At 38.9% G+C, this 27,905-nt stretch overlaps 2 protein-coding genes across 3 annotated transcripts in view; one reads left to right on the forward strand and one right to left on the reverse strand.

Moving 5' to 3' along the window:
- The window catches only part of MRPL47 (mitochondrial ribosomal protein L47), a 39,702-nt gene extending 31,366 nt beyond the window's left edge, over positions 1-8,336 (forward strand). Inside the window, exons 7-8 of one of the 2 annotated variants that reach the window (XM_032407150.1) lie at positions 1-120; positions 8,227-8,336. In XM_032407150.1, the coding sequence (XP_032263041.1) occupies positions 1-120; positions 8,227-8,284 (178 nt within the window). In that variant the 3' untranslated portion in view covers positions 8,285-8,336. Of the gene's footprint in view, positions 1,022-8,226 lie in introns of those variants that run through there. The other variant, XM_032407151.1, reaches the window with a different exon arrangement.
- Positions 591-27,537, reverse strand: ACTL6A (actin like 6A). The gene is made up of 14 exons (XM_032407149.1): positions 27,320-27,537; positions 18,563-18,639; positions 18,232-18,406; positions 15,517-15,617; positions 14,580-14,677; positions 8,760-8,854; positions 8,353-8,459; positions 8,166-8,255; positions 6,573-6,634; positions 6,171-6,285; positions 5,941-6,021; positions 4,848-4,943; positions 2,254-2,340; positions 591-1,066 (listed from the first exon to the last, which is right to left on the reverse strand). Exons 1-14 carry the CDS (start codon positions 27,342-27,344, stop codon positions 986-988), a joined length of 1,290 nt encoding a protein of 429 aa, XP_032263040.1. The 5' UTR covers positions 27,345-27,537; the 3' UTR covers positions 591-985.
- Between the last annotated feature and the right edge of the window lie 368 nt (positions 27,538-27,905).

A 27,905-nucleotide genomic window follows, 5' to 3' on the forward strand; every position in this document is an offset into this window, starting at 1 on the left:
ATTGAGACTTGAGAAACGAGCCCGCATTGAAGCAAGAAAGAAAAGTTTAGAGAAAAAGAAAGAAAAATTTCTTCAGAAAAAGTTTCCACATCTTTCTGAAGCCCAGAAGTCAAGTCTTATGTAAAATGTCTGAATTCTTAAGTTGCCATTTTGTTTTCCTTTGATAAGTCTATATACAAAAGTAAATATGTATTAAGTAATTTTATAAAGAAATTGTGTTTTTAGTCAAATGACTATCAACTCTTTTAAGAATTAATATGCATGCTAACTCTGGAAGTGGTCATGCTTCTGCCAAAATTTTTTAAAAATCAGGTATAAAGTTCAGATACCCACTTTATAAATTCTGACATCTAAATAGACTTTAATTAACATCACCTGTACCCTGGGGTGGGAAAGTAATGTCAACTGCTATAGCAGAGGCTGTAAGGTCGTTTTGGATCCAGGTAACATTTTTACTTTTATGTTAATAGCATATGAAGGGGGTGTGGATATTACTGTTAATAAACAGTGAGTACTTTCACTCAAAATCATGATAAATATATTTAGTCCTTAAAGTAGTTAAGTCATAACACAACAATAATCCAAAAAAGTATTTCTGGAATGGCTAATAATTTTTATTTAATTTTGCAAGCCTAAGGTAAAAAGCATAGGCAATAAGTTTTACTAGTCAATAAAAACCAATTCTACTAGTCACTGGTAACTGACATACTAAACAGAGTTGGAAAGCATTTTACTGAAAGCAAAATATTTAGAGAAAATAGACATTTATACAAAATTATAAAATGCTTGTAATAAGAATAAGTGCATTTCAAGGAAAGCACAAACTTAATTTATAGAGCCAGTTAAAGCCTTAAAAAATTTAAGTGGAAATTGAAATATGCAAAAATGTATAAACATTCTACAAAAGATGGTCATTCTTTTCCTGAGTATACTAAAGCTATGAAACTTAAGGTGACACAGGAAGGTAGAGCTTTGGGAACTCTTTTCAAGGGCATTTCCTTTCTACACACTGTTTCCCTCCTTCTTCATATTCTTGTTTGGAAATCCACATCTGTTGAAAGGTACCCTATAAAATGGAAAGAAAAGTTATATATTGTGCCTTTTTATTAGAAAATACTTTTAAATATCTTTTCACAACTCCCAATCTTTAAAGAACCCTTAGGCCCCTCCCCCAAATAGTCCTCCATCACTCCCCTATTTCAGCCCTCCTCCAGAACACTCAAAGACACTATTTGGAAAGAATATTAAGTCTTCCTATTCACACGGAGGCTTTAGAAAATGGCTGTGACAGGAAGATGGGAGGTTTAGCTATGATGGCTTGCTGCCAACCTACGACAACAATAGAAACTGTCGTTGGAAGGCTTGATCCCAGTACAGAATTGAAGAGCTATACCCTAGCACTTGACTAATGGCAGCACTTAGATCTCAAAAGTGCTCATTCATCAGGACTAGGATAAAGTTTTGCAAGTACACACTTGATAGTACAAAGGCACTATAGACAATGGAAAGGAGGAAAATGACCCGAGGAGGAAGGAGCCTAAGCTACATTAGTAATAAAACATATAAGTAGGACAAATTCATTCCCTAAGATTGACTCTATTCAAGTGGATTCATGCGTGGTACTCCATTTTGATCTAAGATCTAGTAAAAGACTGCAAATAGAACAAATACATAAGAAGACATTTACTAGCTTAAAAATGTTCAGTATAAGTACTTCATGACATTTACTTTGGCTGCTCTGAGGTGAAGGGGAAATTCTCCCCAGTCTAGGATTGCAGGTAAGTACAAGGACTTTTTCTCGTGATTCAAAGCAAGCACCTGTCAAAGCAACATGCAAAACCCAGCACTATGACTTCACCATTTGCCCCAAGAGCCAACTCCTGATTTCTTCTACCTCCCCAAGAGGCCAGGGAACAACCAGGACCTGAGAAGGAATGATTTAATTTCAAGTGTGCTACAGAGAAGTCCTGACCAGTGCCAATGGGACTATGAGAAGAGGCGTGAGTAAGTTAGTAAATTCCCACCTTTGAGAAGGGAAATTGAAATTCGGCTGACAAATAGCCACTGATAAGGCACTGAAGCATTTTGTTAAATTAGAACATGTGAAACTGGTATTATTAGGTCCTCTACTCATCTGATAGTTATAAAATACAGAGATAAATGATGCACTAGAATTATTTTTAGTCTTTTTACTATATTCACTGGTACACTTAAGTTAAATCATTCAATAAGACTATTTTTCAGTTTACTAACCAAAGATGCTAGAATCGAGCCTCCAATCCATGAACTAAACCTCCGTTCAACTGTTGTATTATTTGCAATCAATTTCAACCGCATACTCTAAAATAGAGGGAAAATTAAGTATTAGTACAATCAAAACAGATGACTCAACTCAGAAAATTCAGTTGACTGCCTAATGACTTTCAAACACCAATTATATGTGATTATTTTGCAACAGCTAGGCTAATAGTAGGCATGGGTTGAATTACTGTATAAAGTATTTTGACTAAACTACTTTGATTGTGGCTTTTAATGTATAATATTTAATAATAAATTATATAAACCTTACGAACTACATACTAAAAAGTATGGCATTCACAGTTTATATCCTAGAATAGCAAACACATACTGAATACTTATAAATCAGATACTATGCTAAGTGCTTCATATATTATTTCATTTCTTCTAACACCAAATCTGTCATCCCAACCTGCTACCCTTTCTATATAATCCTCCTCAACTTGCTAGCTACTACTCTTTTAGGCCTTCACGCTGTCCTAATCCCTTCCTATCTAAGGTCACTCCACCCCCCTCCACTTCCAAATCAAAATGCAGACATTAGATTTCAGGTTAAGTTTTTTATTCATATTGATTTCCTCCCAAATTAGTGTTTATATTTTGAACTCTCTTGATAAACACAGTTTATGGCTCAGTACTGTCCCTGTCTCCCTATATCAGGAGATTTTCCCCCTACCTAGGACTTTGTTTCTGGGGAAAGTTCTCAAATTGTTGATACTTCCCTATTATTTTATATGAACACATAGTTTTGAGTCTTTTTCACAGTGAATAAATGTGTATGTTTTGGGGGTAGAATATGTGATACAGGAGGGAGGGGGTGCTGGAAGCAGGAGGGATGAACATGGATTTTTGTAGGTGAGGAACTGGTTGATATGGATCATGAGGAAATTTTTTTCCCTGTTATTGCATTGATTTTTAATTGCCTCCTAAATGATAAGGATAATACCTAACTGCTCTTGACCAGACCTTGGACAGCCCAGGTCTATATATTCATTATTCTGGGACTTCCTATCAAATCTAATTAAAGTCTTTTCCAGGTCAGACTATATCTCCAAGAATGTAGTAAATACAAGTCAGGTGTCAATCCTGTGCCTATTATCAATATTTAAATAACAATATAACAACTTAAATAACAATTCTAAAAATGTGCCATATATAAAATGTTCCTTTATATGAGAAACAAAAAAGACTCCCAAATATAGAAATTCTATAGATACAATTAGGGCCCATGTAACCCTTAATAAGTTTCTTTTAATGTAATAACTAGTACAGAGTAACATACAAAAAACTACTTGATAGAAGTTTTAAAATCTAAAGATTATGACTACTGCTCTGTTATCAATGTGTACCAGATCTTCTCCCCAAACCACGTTCTTCTAATCCTTTTAAAATCCTTTTTAAAATTGTCATAATGCACCCAGTGATCTTTTTAAAACAAACATAGGAGTTCTGCAGTCCTCTGCCAAATTTTATCCCAGAGGTTCACTATTAATAAGCAACATGACCTGGTACCTATCTGTGTGGGTGGAATTGTGTCCCCCAAAGAGATATGTTGAAGTTCTAGTCCCTGGTACCTGTGAATGTTACCTAATTTAGAAATAGGTTCTTTGCAAGTGTAATCAGGATACAAATTAAGGACATATTGGAGCAGAGTGGGCCCTTAATCCAATAGGACAGGAGTTTTTATAATGAAGAGAATAGACCCACAAGAGAGGACTGCCCTATGACAATGGAGACAGACTGAAGTGTTGGAACTGCAATCAGTAATCACCAAAGGACTCCTCGCAAACCATCAGATGCTAAGAGGGAAAAGAAGAATTCTCATCTGTATGTTTCAGAGAGAGGAGAGCCTGCTGACATGTTGATTTCAGACTTCTGGCTTCCAGAACAGAGAGAATAAATTCCTGTTGTGTTAAGCCACCCAGTTTAGTTTGTGGTACTTTGTTATGGCAGCCCTAGGAAATTAATAAACCATCCATCTTCCCAGCCATATCACTCTTCCCACTTCTGCACAGACTAAGCCAACTACGTTGAAATATCAGAATATGCCATCTTCCCTTCATAGTTTGCACATGGCATTCCCTCCACCTAGATGTCCTTTCATAAATTACCAACCAGTTGAACTATTCATTCAGTTTCTTCATGAGGGAGTTAAGTGCTCGCTCTAGAGTGTTCCCTAGAGTGCCTGGTTCATGACCTACTAAAACCACTTAGCACGTTACAGTCTTTATGCATGTCTATTCCTCCTAGCAGACTGAGCCCTTAGTGGGCAGGGATTATAGTTTATATCCCCTAGTGCCTAGCAGACTACAGGTATTTAAATATGGAATCAATGAATAAAAGATTCAAGTACAAGAGTCATCTATGAAAAGATGTCATCTATGAAAATTTAAGTAACAAGGGCTATTAACGTTTTTTTAGGTAATACTGTATTAGGCACACACAAAATATCAATCTACTACTGAAAAACAAACCTTATCTATAAGATTACACCAGCGATGAGGACACACAAGACTGAAGAATACTACTAAAGAACAAACAAAACTTACTGGGGGAGTTTTCTGAGAGAGCTCTCTATTCAATCTGTCGGTAAAGCTCTGTATTAGCGTGTTTCCTCCTGCCACTATAACACTTCCATAGAGACCCTAGGATTAAAAAAAAAAATTAGTTCCAAATGTTTCCAACAGTTTTTTTTTTTTTTAAAGATTTTATTTATTTATTTGACAGAGAGACACACAGCGAAAGAGGGAACACAAGCAGGGGGAGTGGGAGAGGGAGAAGCAGGCTTCCCGCCGAGCAGAGAGCCCGATGCGGGGCTCGATCCCAAGACCCTGGGATCATGACTTGAGCCAAAGGCAGATGCTTAATGACTGAGCCACCCAGGCACCCCAGTTTTTTTTTAAAGATGTTATTTATTTACTTGAGAGAGCACAGAGGGAGAGGGAGAAGCAGACCCCTGCTGAGCAGGGAGCCTGATGCGGGGCTCAATCCCAGGACCCTGGGATCATGACCTGAGCTGAAGGCAGCCGCTTAACCGAACGAGCCACCCAGGTGCCCCTGAATCTAGAGTTTAAATAAGATATAATCAATCTAATAATTAGTATATATATAATATGGAGTTAGTATATAAAACTTGGCAAAGCACAAAAAATATGAAGGTTGATTCTCTAAACTCCATGTAAAAGTTACATAATTTAAACCCATACCTTCCTAAACAATAAAAGTAGCAAAATTACACAAGAAAAATCACCAATAATATATATTTTGGTTTGTCACGTTTTAGGAAATCTCTAGAAGAGCACTGTCCAAAAGAACTTTCAGTGACGATAGAAATGTTCACTATCTGCACTGTCAAACAGTAGCCGTTAGCTACATTTACAATGTGGCTAGTGCAACTAAAAAATGGAATTTTAAATTTTTACTTATTTTAATTTAAATTGTCACATGTGGCTGGTAGCCTCCACACTGGACACCATAGCTCTAGAGTTCTGCATTTTTCCTTTTCCACTACTTCATGATTTTACACATTCTAAAATGGACTTCAAAGTCAATGGCCAAAGTTGACAACTTAAATACTGATCTGGGGGTACTTCCTTACCCAAAAAAATACCTTTATACTGCAAGCAGGAGGCTGACACTTACTGGTCTGATATCAATATCGCACATTCCAACACTTGTAGTGACAACGTGACTGACTCCCAGCATTGTATTTCCTGATAATCCCTACAACAAAATAAAAATTAGTAGTTAACAGAAGAACTTCAAACAACACACCCAAAAATATCTAGTCAGTCTTATTTAGGTTTTATAATTACACAAGATCTTCACATATATGGGACAAGTCAAGCTAATTATGAAACAAGCTTTTATACCTTTACATTGGAAGGGTCAAATAATCCTTCAGGAATCTTTAACCGTTCTGCTCCAAAGTCACAGTTGTACCCATTGGGGAATTCATAATGAACAGTTGGCATCTGTGCAGCTACTCTGAAAACATATTAAACAACATTAAACAAAAGACAAAAAAAAATCCTGCTCAAAATATAAACTAAGAAATTATCAACTTGTAATAAAGCAGAGTGAGAATATCTTTCTTTTATGTTAGTCAGTGTTTCTTACCATAACTTTTTACCTTTAGACCAGTTAAGCATATTCTGCAATTCTTTAACTAAACAAATCGATTTCTCTCCTCATTTATGAAGTATTCAGTGTTTAGAAGTTTAGTATGAAGGTTTTAATGAGCTATTATAAATCTTGTAGATAAGAAAACATACTGTTCATCATAAGTTGAATCTGATACTTGAAGTACTGAAGCTTGAAAGTCCTGGATAACACACTATGGATTAAAAAAAAAAAAAAAAGAGTTTTTAAGAAACAAGGTTATGGAGATTTGTCTTTGCAATCTATACTTTTGTAATATTATATTTAAAATACTTTTCTTAACGAAACCAGACCATGTTCCTGGATGGCAAAGTCATTTCAAGGGTATAAGTCTATCCAGCAAGGACTCAGAGTATCAAGAAACCCAATTCTAAACATTTGCATTAGAAACTATATTATACCACATTTAAATTAACAATAATTAGGGCGCCTGGGTGGCTCAGTTGGTTAAGCGACTGCCTTCGGCTCAGGTCATGATCCTGGAGTCCCGGGATCGAGTCCCACATCAGGCTCCCTGCTCAGCAGGGAGTCTGCTTCTCCCTCTGACCCTCCTCCCTCTCATGCTGTCTCTCATTCTCTCTCTCTCAAATAAATAAATAAAATCTTTTAAAAAATAAATTAATTAATTAACAATAGTTATGGAACAATGATGAAATAAAAAAAATCAGGAACCCCTGTACCTGTCCTGCATAACAAAACTGGTTTGAGAACACGGTTTTTTCCTTAAAAATAAGCCTAAACTTAGAAGCAAGATTTCATTATCTGAATATGTGTACATGTACACATACATGGCATCTTATGTAATTTTTAATGACTGCACATAGTGTAAAAACAATTAAAAAATTTTGCTACGAAATACATACAACCTCTAGGCTGCTAAGGAAAAATCTAATATCTAGGCAAAATTGTTAATCATCTTCACAATTTTTCCTTCTACTGAACACCCACAAAAAATCTTTATCTTTAGGTGCAAAAAAGTATCAGAGAGGATACATCTCTGACATAGTAAATTATGGCTTTCATATCCTTTTACTGTTAGAAATGCATATACATCTGTGGTGTGAGAGGTTTTACTAACCCCTCTTCCTTTAAGTTGTATGTTCAGAGATGGATCTTTAGTAAAGAGAATCTTACTGGCTCCTTACTATGAATAATGACACATTTTTTTAATATGGCTGACTGATGTTAAAAAAGAGAACATAACTGAGCCATAATAGCAGGTCTCTACATACTAAAACCATTCCCTATCTTAGACGAAAAATGTACAGAATAGCATAATGTTTGTTTTTACTCCAAAACCAAAGTTCCTTCCAGGTCTTATTGTAATCCAAATGAATATATATAATAGTTTGTTGAGATAATTTGTTTGACAAATATGAAAAGCATCCCTTCCCTCTCAAAATAAACTATTATTTTTGTTTGTAAAATACCATTAAAACTATAAAGTGCTCAGGGTACCTGGGTGGCTCAGTTGGTTAAGCATCCAACTTCAGCTCAGGTCATGATCTCAGGGTCCTGGGAGTGAGCCCCGCATTAGGCCCTGCACTCAGTGGGGAGCCTGCTGCTCCCTCTCCCTCTGCCCCTCCCCCAACTTGTGCTGTCTCTCTCTCTCAAATAAAATCTTGAAAAAAAAATAATAACTGCTCACATTCTACTCAAAAACATATAGCCTATAATAGTTTTATAAAGAGAATAAGGGTACTTACATTACACATGTAATTGTGCCAAGATCTTGTAACCTGTGGCAACTTCTCTTTTCTTTTCCAGTTTGCTGGAGATCCTTCACGAACAGCTTCCTGAGTACCAAGAGCATGTGCTAGGTTAATAGAGTTCACAACATGGGGGTGGGGAGTTGGAGATAAATCCCAAAGAGAAAATTCAAGCATCACTTACTTTTGACGCAATCATATATGGAGGAATCAGTTCTATATTCATTTCTTGGAAGAGTTCTCTGCATTGCATAGTAATGAAGTCTCCAGCAAGAGGGGATTTCACAATGCCTATGAAAACAGATTAAACAAGGCTAAGACAGCATTAAATCCAAGCTCCTTGGGACAAATTCTTCTGTGTATTTACATATGAATAATTTTTTCAAGTAGAATTAACTGAACTATCCCTCTAAGCATGAATGAAGCCATGCATCAGTTTCAAATATACATTATAGAGATGTTTTAAAAACTCTTAATAAAGAGACATTATTTGGAAACTGATATGACTTGATAGTCCAATTCACTGCTCTGTTATCTACGTCTTCATGACAGCTAACATCATCTCAGCATACCCTCATTAAATCCATTTACCTTGCTGAAGGACATAGCCATCGTGAACTGGAATTGCAGTGGTATGAGTGGCTCCACTGTCCAAAATAAGCCCAGTAGAACGACCATTAGCAAATCTAGTTTAAAGCATTAAGGAAAAGAAAGTATCAAGGCTTGTAAAGGGAAAGTTTTATTAAGGCATTCTTAAACATGTGTATTATGGCTTAAAAGGTGTTAAAGTTAATCCAGGGATGAAAACTGGTGTCAAATAACTGGCTTAAAGACAAATGACAACAAGCAGCACTTCCAAAATGATGGTGAGAGGGAGTCAGGGAAACCTTTATCCCAGAGAGACATCTATTAAACTGGTCAAAATTAGCACAATCACTCAAAGTCTCTGGAGACAAATGAAAAGACTTCTATTTAACAAAATCTATAGAAACTCAGTAAAACGGTGTGAGGCTGTGGCATTTGAGCTAGGAACTAAAACCATTCTCCACATAGGTTAAAGAACAACCATTTCAGCAGTGTGGCAGTTCCCACAACTCAATGGGAAAGCTATTCCAGGTGGATTCAACAGCCAACCAATACTGGCAGACCCCATCTTCCACAGCTCTGTGCTGCAGAAAGCATGTGTCACATGAACCTCATAAACCAGTATGCAGGAGGAGGGCCATTCACTTGGTCATCAAGTATTTATTGAGCATCTATTAGGTGCCTAGTGTTAAGTCTGGTACTGAATAAAGGAAGGTATTCAGTCTGGCCCTGACATTCCCAAGCACAGAAGGCACAAAAAGGTGCTCCTAAATGGACTCCGCCCTGAAGGATATCCTGTTTAGTAGAGACCAGTAACCTGTGAAAAGAACAACTCAGGGTGCCCCGGGGTTGTAATGGAGAGCCCACCTAACCAACCCTGGGGAAATCTAAATGTAAGCTAGGGAGGAAAACACAGGGAAGATAGAGGAACATGTGGAAAGGGCAGGCGGCAAGAGGGTACAGTGAGGCCAGCAAAGTGCAAAGTAGTTCAGCAGAGCCTGCAAGAATGTTGAAGATGATTCTGGCTTAAAGCAGCCTGCAATTAAAGATGATTATTAGAGGGGAGTAAAAAGAATGGGCAAGGTAAGAGGAAGGCTTACAGTAATCCCAGAAATAGCTTGCACTGAACGCAGTGGCAGTGGAGAGAGAGAAATCAATGAATTTGAGAGGTAGTGGGGAGAAAAAAAAAAAAAGGTCTTGATGACTGACTAAATTAGAAGGGGTAAAAAGAAAGATTTCTAGTCTGCACAACTGCGAGTAAGAAGATATAAAGAAGGAGGAATAAATTTGAGGGGAGAGAAGATTAATTCAGTTTTGGACATAATGAGTTTAAAGTGCTTCAACAGATAATTAATACAAAAAGTTCTAGTAGGACAGCTGGATGTGCGCCTGGAGCTCACAAGATCTGGGATACAAAACAGATACGGATTTGGAATTTGTTAGTGTAGAACTGGTATCTGAAGCCAAGGAAATGGATAATTTAAACCAGAAAGAGCATGTCAAGAGAGATGAAGGGCTAAGGGCAGAAAACCAAGCAATGTGTAAGAATGATCAGAATCAATGAGAATCAATGGCCAGAAAGACAGGTTGGTGATTTATCTTTGCTAGTACTGGTACTCTATTGACCTCTGGTCAACTATATACATAAACATTAATCTGATGCTCTATTAATACAAAGTGACAGATGCAGTAATACCAGACTAAAAAGTGGCATAAAGGTATATGGACCTTCCTATAAGTAACAAAATCTGGACAAATTATCTTAAATGACCATTTTAAGATAAAGTGTTCAAAAGCAGTCAAAATTCAGCCAAAATTTACTCTCATAAAACTGCAACTGGAAGGGGTAAGAAGTTCAAGTTGTAGCTTCCTTGCCTGAAAGTGCTCCCCACCTCCATGGCTACGGTTGGGAAAGCAGTGGTGGAAAATTGCAACTTTACCACCTTGAGTGAACAGAGAAAGGAGTTCAGGGCTGGAAGAAAAGCTGGACAGGTAAGGTAGAAACCCTAGAAGTCAGAGAACTACAGAAGGGGTCAAACCCAAAATCAGAGTATAAAATATACCCACATCTCTGACTGACTGCTAAACTCTTCAGGGGCAGGACTTTAGGAGGCCCAACAAAAATAGAGAGGCTGCAAAATCACAGCAGCTAACTGCATTCTCCAACAGTATGCAGCTTGGACAGCAGAAGACCCTCTTTACTAGCCTGAGGTGTCAAGAGGACAGGGCCTGAGGTTGGCAGATATGAGAACCCAGCTATCAGTTAAGTCAGATAAAACAATGCTATCCTTCTCACTAATATTTTTGTTTTGGAAAATATATCTTTTTCATAAAAATGGTATTTATGTTAACCTTAATGGGTCTTTTTTGGTCATATTTAAGTGAATAAATAAATGCTAAAACAATTCTCAGTTGGGGCACCCGGGTGGCTCAGTCAGTTGAGCACCTGACTCTTGGTTCTTGCTCAGGTCATGATCTGGGGGTCCATAAGATAAAGCCCCGCATTGAGCCATGCGTACATCAGGCCCCCGCATGCATCAGGCTCCGAGCTCAGCTGGGAATCTACTTCTCTCCCCATCTCTGCCCTTCCCCCACCTCACACACCTGCTCACTCTCATAAATAAATCTTTAAAAAAAAAAACAATTCTTAGTTTTAATTTCTCACAGTAATCCTGACATATAATCCACATAAACAAAATCTTGGCAGTCCTCAGTAATTCTTTAAAGTGTAAAGGAATCCTGAAGCCATACAAAATGTTTGAGGTCAAAACAATTTTTAGAATAATACTAAGATGTTATTTGCCTTTTTCACTCTCACCCTCTCATGAGTGTATATGCGACTTTTCCAGAGACCATGTCACGTGTGATACAGAACAGACTGAACTCAAAAGACAGATATGAGAATCCAACATCTGCTATTAAGCCTGACATTAAAGAGATCTGAAAATATGTAAAATAATTCCACTCTTCTCGTAATTTTTTGGGTTTCAGAAATCAACTGATTTTCATTAAAATATTTTACATTAACATATAATGATTTATTATTAATTTACTTAAACTAAGAAATCTAATTTTTTTGGTTTCTATTTTAATTTCCAATATGGTAAACACTGCCAGATACAATCCACATAAATAAAAGCTCTGGATGTAAAAGGTTTGAGATCCACTGGGCTAGAAGAACATAGTAAAAGGACACTAGTCAGCTAAATCCAGAAATGTAGGAAATTCTACAGGACAATCTACTTCCTTAACAGACAAATAACAAGAGAAAAAAAGGGTCAGGGGGAGTAGAATCTATAGATTAAAAGAGACCTAAGAGACATACTGAACAAATACAACGTATGATCCTTGTTCAGGTCCTGACTCAAATATACTACAGTGTTTTTTAAAAAAGTTGTGATTACTTCTTTTTTTGTCTTCAGACACATGGTAAAATCTTTTAGAGATACATGCTAAAGTTTCTATGGATAAAATTATACCATGTCTGGGATTTACTTCAAAATCATAGTGGGAGGGGGAGTGGGCAGGGTTGTAACTACTACTAGTTAGCTATGTGTTGAAAACTGAACTGTGTGATAGGCACATGGAGGTTCAATATAACATTCTATCTTCTTTTGTGTTAGAAATTTTCCATAATAAAAGGTTAAAAAAATAGAACAATGCCCCATTCTGTTTACACACTCCTTGTAAGGAAGTAGCCAAACAGACCTATATTCAAAATCAGTAAAGCCACTTTTAAATTGTGAACTTGAACTAGTTTGCTTACTTTGACCATGTTCCTGAGAGGCTTATTATGAGTATTAAATGAGATAATGCACACAGTGCTAGCTAGCATTCTCCAGCCTCTACTCAAAAACCTGCAATGCTATACTAGAGTCTAAAGTTCAAATTTTAAAAATCTAACATGCAAGGTCTCTACAGTTTGACCCAAACCTATTTCCACAACTCCTTCTGAAGTCTAATAGAAATCTTCAACTATAAACTAAGTCACCGGAAAGAACACTTACACTTTCTACCTCCACACTTTCACTAAAATCATCTCCAAAACACAGCACTAGGGACACCTGTGTGGCTCAGTCGGTTAAGCGTCTGCCTTTGGCTCAGTTCATGATCACAGGGTCCTGGGATCGAGTCCCGCTGAGCAGGGAGCCCGCTTCACCCTGCCTGCTGTTCCCTTGCTTGTGCTTGCTCTCTCCCTCTCTCTCTCCTTGTCAAATAAATAAAATCTTAAAAAGAAAAAAAAAGCAGAACACAGCACTATAGACAATGTTAGATTACAGTTACCACAGTGATTCTCATATATATGTAAAATTTACTTGAATATTACAGCAATCCAGGGAGGTATACGGCATAAATGAGTAAAAAGTAAAGCTAGGTTTTAAGTACTTAATTCAAAAATCACAGTTTGTAAGCATTTCAACTTAAACTCTAAATACAGGGCTCTTTCCCCCACATCATACAAATAAATTCTATTCTCTTCATAAAGATTTTTTTTTAGTTTTAATTTTTTATTGTTATATTAATCACCATACATTACATCATTAGTTTTTTTTTTTAATTTTTTATTTATTTATTCATGAAAGTCAGGGAGAGAGAGAGAGAGGCAGAGGCAGAGGGAGAAGCAGGCTCCCCGCCCAGCAGGGAGCCGGATGCGGCACTCGATTCCAGAACCCTGGGATCATGACCTGAGCCGAAGGCAGACGCTTAACCATCTGAGCCACCCAGGCGCCCCTACATCATTGGTTTTTGATGTAGTGTTCCACGATCCATTGTTTGCGTATAACACCCAGCGCCCCATGCAGAACGTGCCCTCTCTAATACCCATCACCAGGCTAACCCATCCCCCCACCGCCCTCCCCTCTAGAACCCTTAGTTTGTTTTTCAGAGTCCATCGTCTCTCATGGTTCGTCTCCCCCTCCGATTTCCCCCCCTTCATTCTTCCCCTCCAGCTATCTTCTTCTTTTTTTTTCTTAACATGTAATGTATTATTTGTTTCAGAGGTACAGATCTGTGATTCAACAGTCTTGCACAATTCACAGCGCTCACCATAGCACATACCCTCCCCAGTGTCTATCACCCAGCCACCCCATCCCTCCCACCCCAACCCCCACTCCAGCAACCCTCAGTTTTTTTTTTAAGATTTTTATTTATTTATTTGACAGAGAGCGAGCGAGCACGAGCAGGGGGAGCAGCAGGCAGAGGGAGAAGCAGGCTCCCTGCTGAGCAGGGAGCCCGATGTGGGACTCGATCCCAGCACCCTGGGATCATGACCTGAGCCGAAAGCAGACGCTTAACCGACTGGGTCACCCAGGCAGCCCTTAAAGTACTATTTAAATCAATTATTTACCTTTTAAGAAGAATATTACATTACAAATTCTTTGAGATAAGGACATAGTATTTCCTTGTCTGTCCCTTAACATGTCTACAATAAATATGTGATTTTCTAAAAATTGGTGATTAAATCTTAAGTGAATTTATAGGTAATTTCCACTTTTCTATGGCAATGAGAGAGGAGAACAGAAATGGCAATCTTTGAACTTATTTAATCCAACTGGCTTAAATATTACCTTCTATTCACACTCCCCTCCTAAAAACAAAATTTTTAAAAACCTTGTCAACAAGCAGGATTTGAGCATTTCTTTCTTATTTCCCTAATAACTTCTGGTATATCTATTCCAATAAGAAATACTGAAAGACAGATAGCTACAAAGGAAGAGAGAAAAAGCCAAAGAACTGGCTCATGTCTTCCTGCTGGAGGCATTCTCTTTAACGGCAGCACCACATTTACTTTGAAAGAAAAGCTGAGTATTACTCATTCAAGGATACGCTGTCAAAACTGCAGTTTTGCAAAGGAAGAATGCAGGGATGTTGTAGTGTTCAAACATTAACTCTGTCAGTTTCTCTCTCTTTGCTCTAGTATTCCACTTGAGAAGAGGGAAAAAGAAATGCAAGTTATTTACTGTTTAAAAACTAAAATGTTGATTTCAAGATTCAACATAGCACTATATTAACAAAGATGTAAACTTAATATTAAAAATAGAATAGAGTACCACAGAAAATAATCTTCATATATATGTATTATTTCTATTTATTTGTAAATAAATTTAGTAAATATAAATTAAAATTTATCATTTAATAAGAAGTAAAATTATCTGTTGCCATAAACTCTACAAGTTACTGACTTTTCAAAGTACAAGAAAATCACGATTCTTATAAACATAAAGTATATTAAATCTTAAGAGTGAATCTAGTAATTTTAAACCACCAAATTTTCCTACTTAAAAGGAAACTAGGGAACAAAATACTGATAATTTATGATCGCTATGCTAGCCTGCTGGGCTCTTTGGACTCTGTACCAAATTCATTTCACAAGAGACTTCGGTTTAGTAATTTCCAGCCCTAGCTCCACATTTGACTTCTCTCCTGGAAAGCAGAGTATAAAAGCAGATACGCCCTGCCCCTGGGGCATAGGGACAATTCATAAACCCAAATGGGAAGCAGCCCAAGGAAATCAAATGTTAAATAAATCCCTGGGAAAAAAAATAATAATCAAACCCCATTTAGGGTGCTTTGTTATTGTTCTCTGAATATTTTAATTACTGAAATAATAAAAATTATAATAGTATAGAAAAATTAATCCCCCTTTCCCTAATTTTCAAAATTCAAAATATGAACTTCTATGCCTCTTTAAAGAAAAATAAAACATTCTTCGAATTAGTTTAAAAAACAACTACAGAAACTCAGAAAAGAAAGCTTGTCTTACCGGTGCTTCTGACATGAGAACAGGATGCAGGCTGGCTTCTGATTTGACATGCATTTTGTAGGTATGATCCAAAATAGCCTGGAAACTATCCCAGTCTTCAACTACAATATAAGATTAACACCTTGAAAACAATGCTTAGTTGAAGATAAATAAAGAATCTTTTAAGAGACTGTTTCTACAGTTTAGCATTAACACTTAATATACAGAACCTACTTATTTCATAGATTTACTTCATAATATAGTACTTTATATAGACATCATCTTTGTTTTCTATAAATATGGAAATTCTTTTTGGTTGCCCCAGCCCCCACAGCATCACAACCCTTAGACCTGTCCCAAATGTAATTAGTGATACCAAATAAATATTATTCAATAAGTACTTACTAGAGGCACAGTATGCAATTCAAATGGTAAGAGAAAATACAAAAGAATGGTATGATCTAGATCTGATATTCAAAAAGCTTATAATCTACTTGAAAAAAGATTAAAAGATTAAAAATAAGAACCCTCAGGGAATATAATATGCCTTCAATTTGGCTTCCACCTAAACATTCCATCAAAAATGCATGCATAAATCACTAATGACCTTCTAACAGACAAATCCAGCAGAAACTTCACATTTGTAATATTGCTTGACCTTTTTTTTTTTTTAAAGATTTTTATTTATTTGATAAAGAGACCGCGAGAGAGGGAACACGAGCAGGGGGAGTGGGAGAGGGAGAAGCAGGCTTCCCGCCGAATAGGGAGCTCCACGCGGGGCTCGATCCCAGGACCCTGGGATCATGACCTGAGCCAAAGGCAGATGCTTAACAACTGAGCCACCCAGGCGCCCCTTGACCTCTTTAACATTATCTGACATTACTGACTGCTCAAGAGTTTACAAACTTGCTCTGCCACAGTCCAAAGAAGAATGTCATGACTCGTACAACATACTCCCACAGGCATATGAGGATTTTGTTTTGGTCAATGAACTTTGTCAGTCACTCTAACTTTTCCCTTCTTAGTGTAAATCTCAATGTCACAGCTGAGAACAATGAGAATGAATCACTTCTATGCTTCCAGAACTTGTTCTTCCCTTGGCCTTCTGCTGAGTATTTATTCTCCTACATCCCTAACTATTCCTTCTCATTCTCTTTCATGGGCACCCTTTCTTCTCTTCGGTTAAATACAGAACAAGCTCTGACAAGGAACCCCATCCTCAACCCGTGTCTCATATTTCACACTCTTTCTGGCTATTAAAATGCAACTCCGTGTCTTAAAATTTTTCTCACCTGCTTACTACAACAGCACCTATATTCAAATACTTTGAGCAATAACAAACTCATTTACATGCTGTACAGAAAAAAGCATGCTGTACAGAAAAAACCCTTGGCTGGCATCCAGGAACTGGCCAGTTCCCTACACTGATATAAAACTTCCCCTAAATGATAAGACTAGTTCACTGAGCCTAAACTGTTTGTACAATGTGGTTTATGCTGAACACCTTCTTTCCCTCTGGGAGCCTTGGATTTTTAGTACATGCGAGGCACAGGGTCCCTACGTGACCACCCCCAGTAAAAATCGTCTCTAATGAGCTCCTGCAGTAGGCAATACACATGTTGTTACATCTCGTCGCTGGACGAATTAAGTACATCCTGCCTGACTCCACTGTGAGAAGACTCTGAGAAGTTTGCGCTGGTTTCCTATGGACTTCACTCCCTGCCCTTTTTTCCTGTCTATTTTGCTTTGTATCCTTTCAGTGTAATAAATTTTAGCCATGAGTACAACTATAGGCTGAGTCCTGTGAGTCCTTCTCGTGAATAACTGAAACTAAGAGTGATCTCAGGTAATACATTTGCCTTTTAAGACCATAAACCTTGCTCCTTCCATTCTATCCTACTTCAATGCATGGTACCCAATCACCCCAATCAAAAATCAAGGAAACTTTTTCAACTCTTCTCTTTTCACCTCTTTGATATCTCTCAAAGCCACCTCAGGACCTCCACCATCAGTGATAAAATTTCAACGCTCTTCACTTCTCATCTGAATTCTCACCTCCCTAACTGATCCTCCTGTCTCTATTAACTCCTTCCAATCTAGCCTACATATTGCTCTTAGAATCATCTCTCCAGCTGACAAATATGAACGTTTCATACCTCCGTTTAAATTCCTTTGGGGTTACCTTTCAGAGTTGCCAGCTTAATATACCCTTTGCATGGTTTACAAGCCCTATTATGACTGCTCTCTGCCCACCTTTCCTGCAACTGGTCCTAATGGATCCACTCTTACAGCCATACTTAATTGATGATCTTTCTAAACATGTACGCTTCTTACACAGCTCCACCTCTTTACATATGCTGGTTGCTCTCCTTTACCCAGCCTTCCAGTCAGGCTAATCCTTATTTATTGATCAAGATCCAGTAAAAAAGTTACCTCCTTTATGAAAACCATCACTGACCCCCAATGACAGAGTTAAATACCTCTCCTCTCTAATCCCACTGCTTATCAAACATAGCTATAACATTTATCCTACATATTTGTATATTTGTATCTATCTCCCCTGTGAGTCTGTTAAGGAAGAGGAACATGTTTAATGCATCTTTGTATTCTCAGTGCCTGGAACATCAGCTTGTGGAATAAAAACAACAAAATACCCGATATTCGACTTACAAGTTTTAGCTCTAAAACATAGCATGTATACTCCATAAATCAAATCCACAGAAGCAAACATCGTACCCATCCCATTTTTTAGTGGTGAAATGGCCTCCGTGTTCTCCCTGGGAACGCGCAGGGCATTAGTATCTATGTAATAGGTGGGGCCGCCTTGTTTGCCTTTATCGCCGTCTATCTCCATCAGTGTGCTTCCATCATCTCTTTCTACCACCATACCAATAGCTGTGGGGAAATCCACCTGGAAGAGTCAAGAACATGATATACAAGTTTCACCTGCTTTCATCAAGTAGTCATTTTTTTCTAACTAAAGTCTTACTATAAATCAGTCAGAATTTCTGCACGAATTTAATTCTACATAAATGGCCTTTTCATATCCAATTAACACTACACTTACCTTGGGACAGTCTTCACCAGCATAACCAGCTCTCACAGTATAGGATCCAATATCAAAAACAAGAGCTCCAACTTCATCTGAAAAGATGAAAGGATAATTAACATTAACAACCTACAGGTATCATATGAAAATTGAGAAAGTATGTAAAACCTCTATTACAAATTAAAACAGGTATTACATTCACATTATTACTAGCTTGTATCTAGTTTTGAATACACCTTAAAAGAAAGATTCATTTAGCTATAACAAGTCATAACTGTATATCAGTATAGGTTCAATCAGGAATGAGATGGTACACTAAAACTGGGTAATTTGCAAGAGTTTACTTATTAAAGGGACTATTTACAAAGATATAGACACAATACAGGAAAACCAAAAGGGATATAGTATGATACCCTAGCACTAATAATAGAGATCTGTTACCACCCTTAGAACTGAAGAAACAGGGGCACCTGGGTGGCTCAGTCATTAAGTGTCTGCCTTTGGCTCAGGTCATGATCCCAGGAGCCTGGGATCGAGCTCAGCAGGAAGCCTGCTTCTCCCTCTCCCACTCCCCCTGCTTGTGTTCCCTCTCTCGCTGTGTCTCTGTCAAATAAATAAATCAAATCTTTAAAAAAACAAAACAAAACAAAAAGAACTGAAGAAACATGGAGAAAGAACTATTACAGACCCCAGAGACAGTTGTGTTTGGAGGGCTACCTGACAGGAGCTGTGACTTCAGTTAAGGGATGCAGTGAGCCATGGCTAACCCTGAGGGGAAGAAACCAGACTAATAAATATGCCAACCTCTCTGTTCCCCCTCTCCATTGGCTCGGGTGATCTCACAATTGGTCACCCAAACTGGGCCACTTCCGAATGCGAAAAGGGTTCCCTATTAATAGTTCTACCAGGACAGGAGGCATAAAGCATGAAATATGGTTACCCTACCACGGGCCAAACTAGAGGTTAAGAGACCCACTGAGGCAGTCTATAAGGATCAGCCTTCAAGGGCACAAAGAGGGTGGAAATGGGTGGAAAGTAGATCTGGAGGGGCAAAGGGAAGATACGCAGTACTTTGGTACCATTTTTTCATATGTTAAGGGAAATTATATCCTATGCAATTAGAGAAGAAACTTAGCAAAACTCCAAGAAAAAGAGGGACTCTGAAGGATAAGAGTTTAAGATATAATTATACAGGCCAAGTAAAAATCATTAAAATGAAGTTATCAAAGTTCGCACATTTCAAAGATTTTTAGTAAAGTTTAATGCTGAGGAAGAAAGCTGGTAATTTTTTTACATTCATATTCAGAGAAAAGCCTCTAATTATTCTTTAAAAATATTTCACCCCAAACAGAATGCCTCCAAAAACAAAACACTTGGGTTTTCCAGGCACTAATTTTTCAAAGAAGAATTTTTTTCAATCATTAAAAAGAATAAAGAACTGGGGCGCGTGGGTGGCTCAGTCGTTAAGTGTCTGCCTTCGGCTCAGGTCATGATCCCAGGGTGCTGGGATCGAACCCCACATCGGGCTCCCTGCTCCGCGGGAAGCCTGCTTCTCCCTCTCCCACTCCCCCTGCTCGTGTTCCCTCTCTCGCTGTGTCTCTGTCAAATAATAAATAAATAAAATCTTTAAAAAAAAAAAAAAAAGAAAGAACTATTATTTACCTCCATTAAATTGGCAAAATCCATCTGATAAGACCAAGTGTTGTCAAAGATGTAGGGAAAGGAGCTCCTACACATTTGTTTATAAACACGTTTTGTAAACTGATACAACCACAATGCACAATTTAGTCACATGTTCTAAAGTTGAAAATGTGCATACACAGAAATTACACTTTTATCTTCTCTAGAGAAACTCTCTCATACATATCACAAGGAGACATGTTTTAGAATGTTTACTAGCTATATGACCTTGGGTGATTTCTAACCTTTCTGCCTCAGTTTCCTCATATGTAAATGTGCATAATAGTTCCTATCTCATAGGATGCTCTAATAATTAAATGTGTTAAATGCTATAATGCATGTAAGCACCTAGAACAGTACCTGCACAGAATAATCAGAGTAAGTGGAAGCCGCTATTACCATTATTATCACCACACTGCTCGTCACAGGAAAAAAGAGAAATAATCTAATGGTCTCTCAGTAGGGAAATAAATAAACTATAATTTATTCACACCATGAGATACTATACAGCAGTTAAAATGGTCTAGATCTATATGTATTAATATGGATAAATCTCCAAAAAATGACTAGTTTGAAAAGCTAGTTACTATACACACACACACACACACACGTTATGATACTGTTTAATTCATTATGGACACACAGAGTAAAAATATAAAATCTGCATGGGGTCTGGGAAAGTTGCCTACAACTTCAGTTCTGTGGCTACCTCTAAGGAGGGAGAGAAGGGGACTCTATATCAATAACATGCTACTTCTTAAAATATCTCAGGCAAACACAGTAAAATATTACATCTATTTATCACATATAAATTTAACACATACTTTTAGTATGTTGGAAGTACTAAAAATTAAGTTTTAAAATGAACAAAAATCAGTGATTATACAGATATTCGTAGTTAAGAGATGGTGTCCTTACAGAATAATGATCTCATTTTTAGTCAAATAAAATGAAGAGCCACCTATTTTTATTTCTAATTTGAAAGGAAGTTTCTGCATTTATTACATTTCCCAAAGTAATTATCCATTCTCTATACAATTCTCTGATCCAAATTATTCTGTCTGAAAGTAGGGGTCCTTAAAAGCAGAACACTGCATTTTTTGTCACCATAGCATGTACACTCAAGTACAAATAGTAAAGTTACCAATGAATATGAATTAATAAACATTAACACTGACTAACCAGAATACTGGCTAAAGAAATATCCTAACTAAATAAATGAATTGCCTTGCCTGGTTAACCAAAATTTTCAATTACTGTTCTCAAGGATCAATCTTTTGTCCTACGCCAGGGATCTTAACCTTTTCTGTATCATGGACCTCTTTCACAAAGCTCTGGGCTGAACTGTTTCCCCCTAAAATTCGTATGTTGAAGTCTTAACTCCTAGTACCTTAAAACACGACTGTATTTAGAGATAAGGTCTTAATTTAAAGAGGCAATTAAATTAAAATGAGATCATTAGGATGGGCCCTAACCCACTATGACTGGTGTCCTTGCATGAAGAGAACATTTAGACACAGATACATAGAGGAAAGACCACGTGAAGACAAAGGGAAAAGACAGCTTGTATGAGCCAAGGAGAAAGACCTCCAAAGAAAACAACCCTGCCAACACTTTGATATCAAATTTCTTGCTTCCAGAATAGAGAAAATTAATTTCTGTCATTTAAGCCACACAGTCTGTGGTACTTTGTTACGGCAGCCCTAGCAAACAAATACAGACACATTAGGAAACTTATGACTCCCTTCTTAGAATGTTTTAAAATAGATTATAAAAGAAACCAATTATAATAAAATATAGTTCTACCTGTGGATTACTTAGGGAGGCCAGGAACCCTTCCTTAATTCATCCTTTCACAGGTAATCTGCTCCACCCCTACAGCCTCAACTTCTACCAAAATATTCATAATTTCAATCTCAAATCTCTCTCAAGCCCTCACCTTCATCTAGATCCATATCTCAAACTTTTTTTTTTTTTAAACATCACAAACAAGATTTTTTATTTGTTACCATTAAATGTCTAAATTTTAAACAGATTCTTGGACTGGTGGCTCAAATCCATCATATCCAATTTCATCAGGGGCACGTGGGTGGCGCAGACGGTCAAGTATCGGATTCAGTTTCCGCTCAGGTTGTGATGGAGCCCCCCCCCACCCCCCCACCCCCTCACCTGCTCTGTCCTTGGTGCAAAGTCTGCTTAAGACTCTCTCTGCCCCACCCTACACCACCCTCCCCAATGAATGCGCACACACTCTCTCTCAAATAAATCTTTAAAAATAAAAAGTAAAAATAAATGCAACTTCATCATTCTGCAGATTAGCAAGGCTCACTTCAAAAACATGATCCTTAGGCCTTCAGATGCGATTTTGGTTCCATTGAGTTCTCTTGACTAGTGTTTTTCCAGTATTTCTTACACTGAACATAGGTGGTGCTTTCACATCAGACCAATTTTTCTTAGAAAACAGATCAACTGCTTTCTTCTTGGCTCCCTTTCTGCCACCTTTCATAAGGCACTTGTTCTTACCAACCACCATGGTGCTACTCAGAGAGCCAAAAGGTCGTATCTCAAACTTCTTGGTGTACAACATCAATTCCTCCTGATGTCCCACTGGTACCTCAAATTCAGTGTATCTGAAGCACTGCCTTCTTTTCCCCATCCTACCTAACCTAATCTCAGCAGCGCTATCACAATTAGTGGCCTAGTAAGCAGAGGCAGAACACTGAGAAATGTGAATGTCTTCAGATTTTCATACCCCTCATCAAGTTTTGCCAAATATTTCTGCTAAATATTCCTCAATTACTTTCCTCTTTACTGCCATTGCCACTGTCTTGAGTCAAGCTCTTCTTTTAAAAGATTTGAGAGTACAAGTGCGCGGACACACACACACGGGGGGAGGGGCAGAGGGAGAGGGAGAGAATCTCAAGCAGAGTCCCCAAGAGGGGCAGAGCCCAAGGGGGGCTTGATACAATGACCCTGAGATCATGACCTGAGCAGAAATGAAGAGTCGGATGCTCAACCAACTAAGCCACCCAGGCGCCCCTTGAATCAAGCTTTTATCTCAACAGGGAATTATTACAATTCCCCATAAGTATTATGCTTCCCATCTCTTCACCTTCTCCAACCCCTTTCAAACTGCTGCACTGTTATCTTTCAAAATTGTAACTCTGAACATAAGGGTACATATATCCTTCAATGAAAAGAGAGCATCCCTCAGTGGTTTCCCATCATTTCAAATCATTTCACCCAGTTGATACTCAAGGCTTAGCAAAATCTGACAGTAGTCTCGTATCCCACCTCACATTCTAGCATTACTGGATAATGTTGTCTCCGAAACACACCATGTGCTCTCACTAAGCTAACCTTTGCATATACTGTCCTTCTTTACTCCTCTTCCATCATCCCCATAACCTCTCTTGTGAAGTCCTCTGACTCCCCCACACTGAGTTAGTAACTTTCTTGTCTGCTCTACCTTTGAAACTTCTATATATTGTCATTACTGAACACACTATGTTGAATTAGTTACCCTTTCTCCTCAAGTCACCCAATTCTCATCATAGGATATAAATGATAAGATGCACCATTACTTCATGCATCAGTAAGAAAAAAAAGCATGCTGCCAATTAAACTCTGCCACACCAATTAAACTCTGCCAAATCATCAAGAAATATTCCTTGTTAATTAGACTGGAATTAATTTTGTTTTAATTTTAAATATGTAAAATAGAAAAACCTCCACAAAAAAAGAGAAATATTCCAACTTCAGCTCTTTAAATATGGGGGGGAGGGGAATGTACAACTAAAAATGTATAAAATACGGTGTCTATTTATTTGACTGACTCACCTATAAGACTAAGCTTCTTGGAGGCAGAGGCTATACCCATACCTGCCTGGCACATAATGAGCGCTCAAAAACATTTTTTTTTAAATGAAATGAAAAATCTAACAAATCAATTATGCTCCTGTCCTAATTAGATGGCAAATTATTTTTTTAATTTTTTTAAATTTTTTGGCAAACTAGACGTAGAATTTTAATCTGAGTGAGACTCTTGATTCTTGGAATTCTGCATCTGCTTATTTTCCTTTTTCAAAGGATGGGAAATAGGTCTATTTCCTGTACCTTGTTTTGTTAAAAACGAAGTACCAATGAACCCAAAATAGGAGAACGGCAAAGGGAGATAGGAGGCTTAAACCATAGCCATGGAGGTCTGGGTATTTATTTTTTATTATTTTTCTTTTTAAGATTTTATTTATTTATTTGACAGAGAGACAGAGAGAGAGCACAAGCAGGCAGAGTGGCAGGCAGAGGGAGAGGGAGAAGCAGGCTCTCGCTGAGCAGGGAGCCCGACATGGGGCTCGATCCCAGAACCCTGGGATCATGACCTGAGCCGGAGGCAGCTGCTTAACCAACTGAGCCACCCAGGTGTCCCAGGTCTGGGTATTTAAAAACCAGGATACAATTTCTAATGGATAAAAATCCTCAAGACTTGGATCTCTTTGCTACTAAAAACACTGTTTTCACTTTTCTGAGGATGCTGATGTTTTTCCACAGAGTAAATGGCTTCCAAGTTTAGAGGTGTGGTGATTTTTCTGGGAAAACATGAAGCAATGGTGGCAATTTTCTAACCTGGTCTTATATGATAAGGTCCAATATGATACTGAAAAAGGCAAATGACTTTGGGAGAAAGCAGGAAGGTTGTTTTATTTTTTTGTTTGGACAAGGATACCCCAACTCATGGGGATGATGGTTTTAAGAAAATTTTAAGGTTAGAGATTTGGGGGTAAGGGGTGCAGGAATGATGAAACACAATTTATCAAAGTTGGACTGTTTATTTTTACAATGCAAGTTTGAAGTAAAAGAGAACCACGAAAGATGGTCACAGGAGCAATGAGTAGGCCCAGAAATCAGAAAGTATGGAAATCCGGATGAATTATGCATTATACCCAAAGCTAAAGATCAGTGTCAGATCTAGTCAGAAATCATTATTAGAATGAGATAGCTATAAATTTTAAAATTTAAACTGCAAAGATCTTTTAAATTAAGCAAGCAACTTAAAAATACAGCTTACTAAGTTAATTACACAAAACCTAGGTGGGAGGTTTGGTTTCTTTTCACAGTACACCCTTTGGAAAATATGACCTACTATAAATACTGGTCATACAGGGGTAACTCAAACACAAAACCATACACTTATTTTTGTGAGTTTTAAATATTTTATATATGAAACAGGCTTTAAGACATATTCCTCTCCATAAGCAAATGAGACACAGGACGTTTATTCTGAATACCTAAACCATACACGAATATGCTGTGGCTATATAACTGAAAAATGACTTACGGAGAAACAACCAAAAAACTATTTTTAAAATGGGAAAGGCTTTTATTGAAATGCCTTTTTCTTCATCCCAGAGATTCTTGTTCACCACTTATTAGGAAGTTATGTAACTCTGGGCCAGTTACTTAATCTTTCCCATACCTTATTTTCTTATTCCATTATACGGGGATAGCAGTATCATTTCCTATGGCTGTTGCAGATTGAGTTAATGCACATATTAAATGCAACACAGGAAAAGTCTCTGGAACAGCTTTTAGTACAAAGTATGCACTCAATAAATGTTTGCTGCTGGCATTATTAGTATCCATTTCTACCTCAGTCAAATTAAACAATGCTTTCTAAGGAAAAACTCATGAACAGCTTCTAGGTCCTTGGATCAGTGAACCTAAAGGTCAAAATGGAGTCAACAGCCTCTGTGAGCAAAGGCACAAAGACCTAGTTTTTTGGTCAGGATGGCATCTTCAGATGGGAAAGAGTAAATCATGAAGATCCACTAGGCTTTGAGTAAAAATGGGGAACTACTGACTCTCACATTTGAGAAATCAAAAGCAAGAACATAAACGGGGAAGAAGGGGATGAGGATCAGCATATTACCGCAAAGAAACTCAAGCTACATTCCAAAAACTACTAAGAACTTTGAAAACCTCATTTTTATCCCTTACCTGTAAAATGCCATCCTCTTCAGAAACAATAACCTTACTAGACACAATGACAAAAGCAACACTTTAGATTTGTCTCCTTGTCCTCTAAACTCATCAAACACCGCCAAAACCAGAATCATACATCAGTGCTTCCTACCTATCTAGCAAGAATGAAAGCTCTGATTCGGTATATTTCAGGTGGGGCTTGAGATACTGCATTTCTAAAAAGCTTGCAGGTGATGCTGACACTGCTGATCCATGGACCACACTTGGTGTAGCAAGTGTATCATTATCTCACTGAACCTTCACAACCACCCCACTGGGTAGGAATTATCATTCCCAAAACGAGGAGCCTGAAGTTGGGAAAAGTTAAGTAACTTGCCCAAGGCCAAATCGCTCCATAAATGGTGAGACTGAAAGTACAAGCCAGGTCTGTGTAACTGCCAGGCCGGTGCTTATCTTTCCACCACACCGCAGCCGAGCCAAGGACAACATCTTTAAGTTACAGGTGTTCCCACGAGTAACTCTGGAGAACCCACAGTCAGCAAACAGGCAGAAGTTAATGAAAGGTGTAAGGCAACAGAGCACGGAACAAGAGGAGACTGCGTCCTGAGTAGCCAGCACTCCTCCAATCAGTGGTACCTCTCGCGGCTCGCTTTACGGTCCACGGGTCGTTGTGGAAACCCTCGGTCCATGCTTGCAAACTGCTGGGACCTCCCAAGTTTAAACACGCGCGCGCGCCCCAATGTAGCCGAGTTATGGAGACACCCGGGAAGATGCGACCCTGCGGCCAGCCACTCAAGCAGGGGCTCTGCGGGCCGACCCCCCAGGATGGAGTGCCCGCCCAGGCGGAGGCCGGCACGCACCCCCAAAACCCCGTTCCTCCGGGGGCCGAGGCTGGAAGGAACCGCAGGAGGCGGCGACTCCGGGCGCCCGAGGCTCTCGCCGAGCCGGGTGGGCTCCGGGGGCGGGCAGAGCACGGGGCGGGGATGGGGCGGGGAGGCTGGGGTCCAGAGCAGGGGAGACCGGAAGGGGCCGCCGGGGAGGGGAGGGCTGGGGGCGGCGGTTACAAACCCCACACGCTAAAAAGGCGCGCTCTCTCGTCCGGCCGCACTCACTCACCTCCCCCGTACACCCCGCCGCTCATGGCTGCTCTCCGCGCGACTCCTACGCTAAAGGCTACCGGGCGAAGTGACTGCGACGGCCGCGACTGCGGGTCCGGAGAAGCACTAGCCCCCTACCCCCTTAACTTCCACCGCCACCCCCCTCAGGCAACAAAGCGGCGTCCACACAACCCGGAGCTCAGTCACACTTGCTGTCTGCTCTTATCAGCCAATCATGAGAGGCCCGGATACCCTTTAGCCAATCAGGACGGAGGCTGTGCCGCATCTCTGCCGCGGCACAGCCAGTTTAGCCAATCGAAGGCAGCCATGGAGGCGGGGAAAGGGGAAAGCGACGGAAGGAGGGAAGGAGTTGGGTTGCGGAACCGGCCGTAGGCTGGCGGGGGGATTGAGGGGTGAGATTGGGGCGGGGCTTCCCGAGTGGGCGGGAGATTAAGCCGGAGGGAGCGGGAGAGGGAGGAGAGAGACTGGAGGGCAGTGTCGGGGTGGGTCCAGGGGTGTGGCTGGGCTGGGCGCCGAGGAGCGGTGGGAATCCGGGAGCCCAGAGTAAACCTCTGGAAAACAGTCTAGAAATATAAAGTGTCTCC

Source organism: Phoca vitulina, unplaced genomic scaffold (assembly GCF_004348235.1).
Source record: "Phoca vitulina isolate PV1807 unplaced genomic scaffold, GSC_HSeal_1.0 scaffold8, whole genome shotgun sequence".
NCBI lineage: Eukaryota > Metazoa > Chordata > Mammalia > Carnivora > Phocidae > Phoca > Phoca vitulina.